Raw genomic sequence first — 5,000 nt, 5'->3', positions numbered from 1 at the left:
GAATCGTATTTTTTGGTTGGTTTGGAGTAGGACTGTATTCCCAACCCTGCTACTGGCATAGGGGTCGCCTTATATTGTTGAAAGCTGTTGGAGTTAAATTAGAGTGGGGCTTTTTGTTTTTGGTCACATTAAATAACAAAAAACTGTACATAACGCACAGACGCACGGGCTGGGGGAACAAGAAAAGATCAGACGGGGCAAGATCCGGGCTATTTGCAAGGCTAGGTTACTATAGTGTCAGAAGTTTGAATCGATTTAATGAGTCTTGGGTTAGACGACGCCTGAAGTTTGAATCGATTTAATGAGTCCTGGGTTAGACGACGCCTGAAGTTTGATTCGATTTAATGAGTCTTGGGTTAGACGACGCCTGAAGTTTGAATCGATTTAATGAGTCTTGGGTCAGACGACGCCTGAAGTTTGAATCGATTTAATGTCCTGGGTTAGACGACGTCTGAAGTTTGAATCGATTTAATGAGTCTTGGGTTAGACGACGCCTGAAGTTTGAATCGATTTAATGAGTCTTGGGTTAGACGACGTCTGAAGTTTGAATCGATTTAATGTCCTGGGTTAGACGACGTCTGAAGTTTGAATCGATTTAATGAGTCTTGGGTTAGACGACGTCTGAAGTTTGAATCGATTTAAAATCTCTAACACCTCGAAGCCGTCCTCGTAAAGTTGAAACATATTGTTCAGAATACGCTTTAACAGTCGTAACATCACTTCCCTCGTAATGACGCATAGTAACTTGGTAACTGGCTCTAAAAAATCGGAACAATGGCGAATGCCCTTATGAAATATTTCTCCGAGTGTATCCTAGGGAGAAAAACATTATAAATATGATCATGTTTTGACTTTTATACTTTCTGATCACAAGACATATTATGAAAAGTTCTAGCCAGCAAGAAAAATAAAAAGTTCCGATTTTCTTTGTTTAGAACCACGATGGCCGCCGTTGCTGGGCGACGTGATATCAGACTATTGAATCCTATTCACTGTTTGTCCTTGTCCAAGAAATTCCATGTGAATCATGCTTTCCATGTACCCCAAGAAATAATTGGTAAACAAGACCAATGTCGCCGTGACGATGACTTTGAATTTCCTTGGGCTTGGAGTAGATTTATGCCTGTACTCCATTGACTGCACTTTGGTTTCCGGGTCATAGTGGTGGACAGAAGCGTAGCCATTGTAAAATTATAGCCCGACGCTGACCAAAAAGTGACGTCAAAAGACAAGTCTTTGGCCACAAAAGAAAACAATGGAATCACTTGTTCCCCTGAGCTTTAATAACAACAACTCAATAAACGCACGCAGCACAAACCTTAAAATGACGTCAAACTACAAGTCCTAGATGGTTCTTGTATCAGGCTATAGATAGTATGCGCTTGGCTAAGAAGCTCATAACATTGCCATCCGGAAGTATAACGGACCAACACACAAAACTGTGTGTATCCATGAACGTTTATAGTCAGGTTAATACAGCTTAGTGAGAATTACTCATAAACGCGGATGGCAAAAAACAATAACAAAGACCTGAGTGACGTTATCTTCGAACTATCTATATGTTAACGATGGCTACGAGTGGAACAAAGGTACATGACCAGTAACAATTCTCCACATAAAAGTCTCTTCTTCCTTGTCATATTGTTTTAAAGATTGGGTACAATTGTCTTTTCTCTGCGCGTTCATTTCTGAAATGTGGTGTCTTGGGACCCCATTTTCTCAACCGCGTTATCCTAGTTAGTTTGTGACGTCACTCAATTATGAACACACAAACATGACGTCACATGAATTAGTCGTTGCACATGAGTGTAAAAGTCATGGTTTGAGAGTGCGTGTGTAAAGTTGTACCTAAAATAGATTTTGATTTTGGGCAAACGGTACTTACATTTCAGCCCACCCTCGTATAATATATAAACCATTTGTAGTGATATATGTCATGTCACACGTTTCATTTATATATATATATATATATATTATAATAAATATATATATATTATATATATATATATATATATATATATATATATATAATATAATATATTTATTTATATATGATAATCGATGATACATTCCTTATAATTATGAACTCTTCTTACCCCCCCCCCCCCACCCCCCCGTCCCTTTATCTCCTCTCTTAATTACACCCTTAATATATATATGTTTAACCCCCCCCCCCCCCCCCCCCCCGCCCCATTTCCCCCCACCATCACAACAACAACAACCACCATTCCAACATTCCCTCCTATCTTCCACCAATCTTTGACCGACCACCACACACAGCTCTGGGCAGTTTTGTCATGGGATTAGGTTCGTTCCTCTTCTGCCTCCCCCACTTCATCTCCGACAACTACGAGGTGAGCAGCGCCGACGAGACGGTGTGTCGGCGGAACGTCACGTCCGAGGACTACTGCGATGTGAACGAGAAACCGGACCTCTCCTACTACAAATATTTCTTCTTCTTCGGCCAGATGCTTCACGGTGCTGGCGCTACGACTCTCTACACCCTGGGAGCTGTTTACGTTGACGAGAACGTCTCCCAAAGGTCCTCGTCCGCTTACAATGGTAAAAATATATAGAATAAATAAGATTAAATAAATCTATGGTAGGGTTTCCGACCTCCCACAGTGGGCAGGGAGGTACTTGCTGTGTCTTCTATCTCCTGCTTCTGTTTTCCAAGCTTTCTGTCTTCGTCTTGGAATGAGATTACTTAGTTTTCTCATGACCTTATTCCTTGGCTGGGAGGGAAACAGTCGAAGTATACTAATTGTAGTTTTTGGAGATGATCTTCTTCGGCCAGATGCTTCACGGTGCTGGCGCTAGGACTCTCTACACCTGGGAGCTGTTTACGTTGACGAGATCGTCTCCCAAAGGTCTCATCCGCTTACAATGGTAAAAATATATAGAATAGAATACCGGGGTTCTCTCTCCCTATAGAGGTTGAATGTCATGGAACGCCATTCTTCATGCTCAATGGCCATTACCGAGCAGTCGATTATCTTTTTACCAGTTGTTGCCTCCACATAATTTCCTATCCAGGACTTCCTTGGTATGGTTTCCGACCTCCTACAGTGGGCAGGGAGGAAATTGCTGTGTCTTCTATCATCCTGTATCTGTTTTCCAAGCTTTCTGTCTTCGTCTGGAATGAATGAGATTACTTAGCTTTGTCATGACCTTGGCTGTATTCCTTGGCTGGGAGGGAAACAGTCGAAGTATACTAATTGTAGTTTTTGGAGATGATCTTCTTCGGCCAGATGCTTCACGGTGCTGGCGCTACGACTCTCTACACCCTGGGAGCTGTTTACGTTGACGAGAACGTCTCCCAAAGGTCCTCGTCCGCTTACAATGGTAAAAAAATGGGACCCCTCGTCTCAAAACGGTATTAAGTCGGAATGATTAAGTTGCTGAAAATTGAATTTGTAGCCAGAAATATCAGACTTTAGTTGAGTTTACATTTATTATTGAGGAGAATGAATATCATATTTTAGAATGCTAAATACCAATAAATCATATTTTGGCCAGTTTAACTAGAATTTAACTTTATGGCATCTGGTCCAACCCGACATAATACCGTTTTGAGACGTTGGGTCACAAATAGAGGAGAATACCAGAGTTCTGTCTCCCTATAGAGTTGAATGTCATGGAACGCCATTCTTCATGCTCAATGGCCATTACCGAGCAGTCGATTATCTTTTTGCCAGTTGTTGCCTCCACATTTCCTATCCAGGACTTCCTTGGCATGGTTTCCGACCTCCCACAGTGGGCAGGGAGGAAATTGCTGTGTCTTCTATCCTCCTTCCTGTACCTGTTTTCCAAGCTTTCTATCTTCGTCTTGGTCTTGGAATGAGATTACTTAGTTTTGTCCTGACCTTGACCGGAGTCATTGGCTGGGAGGGAAACAGTCCAATGTATAGTTAGTTCAAAGTCCTTCGTCAGGTTGACTGTCGAATGATGCCGTTTTAAAACGGTTGGTCACTTATTGAGCTATGCGTTTTGGTAAAATACTCGCAACATTTCGCCAGCCACGTACCAACGTACGTTTTCGGATAGGAAGGTCCTGGGTTCGAGCCTCACTTGGCGCATGGTTGAGTCCTTGGAAAAGTCTCTTCACTCACACTTTCACCATACTCAGGTGTAAAATGAGTACCTGGCCGTTAACAGCGCTGTCATTGTCCGAAAAAAAAAATGTAATATCGCCTAACAGGCGTCATGTAACGTCCTACATATTAGTTGTTGCTGTTGGCCAGGGACCCTTTGTAACGTGCTTTGAGCACGTTTAGTGGATATTGCGTTATATAAAAGCACAAGCTCAAGTTACCAACACACAAAATGATGCAATAAATGAATAAATTAATAAATAAGTAAATGAATAGTGAATAAACAAATAATAATAATACTACTACTACTAATAATGATAATATATTAATAATAAATAATAATAATAATAATAATAATAATAATAATAATAATAATAATAATATAATAATAATAATAATAATAAATAATAATAATAATAATATAATAATTAATAATGATAACATTATAATAATAATACAATAATAATATAATAATAATAATAATTATAATAATAATAATAATAAATAATAATTAATAATAATAATAATAATAATAATAATAAATAATAATAATAATAATAATAATAATAATAATAATAATAATATTGATGATTTAAGAATAATAATGATCGATAGAATTTAGGTAGAACCATTCATCCAACATGCTGTATAAAAACAATAACAAAGAGCTGAGTGACGTCAAGTTCGTTCCTCCTACGACGTTACGTTACGTGTACATATTTACTTTCCACAGCGGTGATGTACACGGGGGCCATCATAGGTCCTGCTGTGGGCTACATGCTCGGCGGGGAATTTTTGAAGACTTTTACGGATCTGGATGTCGATCCGGATAGGTATGAAGTACTTGTGGTTCTCTCTCTCTCTCTCTCTCTCTCTCTCTCTCTCTCTCTCTCTCTCTCTCTCTCT

General features: G+C 39.5%; 1 protein-coding gene across 1 annotated transcript in view; it reads left to right on the top strand.

Annotated features, from left to right (window-relative positions):
- Positions 1–5,000, top strand: part of LOC144956718 (uncharacterized) — a gene marked incomplete in the record, with an annotated part of 102,703 nt that overhangs the window by 34,597 nt on the left and 63,106 nt on the right. Inside the window, 2 exon segments of the mRNA XM_078887394.1 lie at positions 2,281–2,562; positions 4,828–4,927. Coding sequence (XP_078743520.1) covers positions 2,281–2,562; positions 4,828–4,927 — 382 coding nt within the window.

Source organism: Berghia stephanieae, chromosome 11 (genome assembly GCF_034508935.2).
Source record: "Berghia stephanieae isolate SIO BIC M18660-M18661 chromosome 11, UCSD_Bste_1.3, whole genome shotgun sequence".
NCBI lineage: Eukaryota > Metazoa > Mollusca > Gastropoda > Nudibranchia > Aeolidiidae > Berghia > Berghia stephanieae.
The sequence above is the reverse complement of the archived record's forward strand: the minus strand, read 5'-3'. Positions and strand labels throughout refer to the sequence as shown.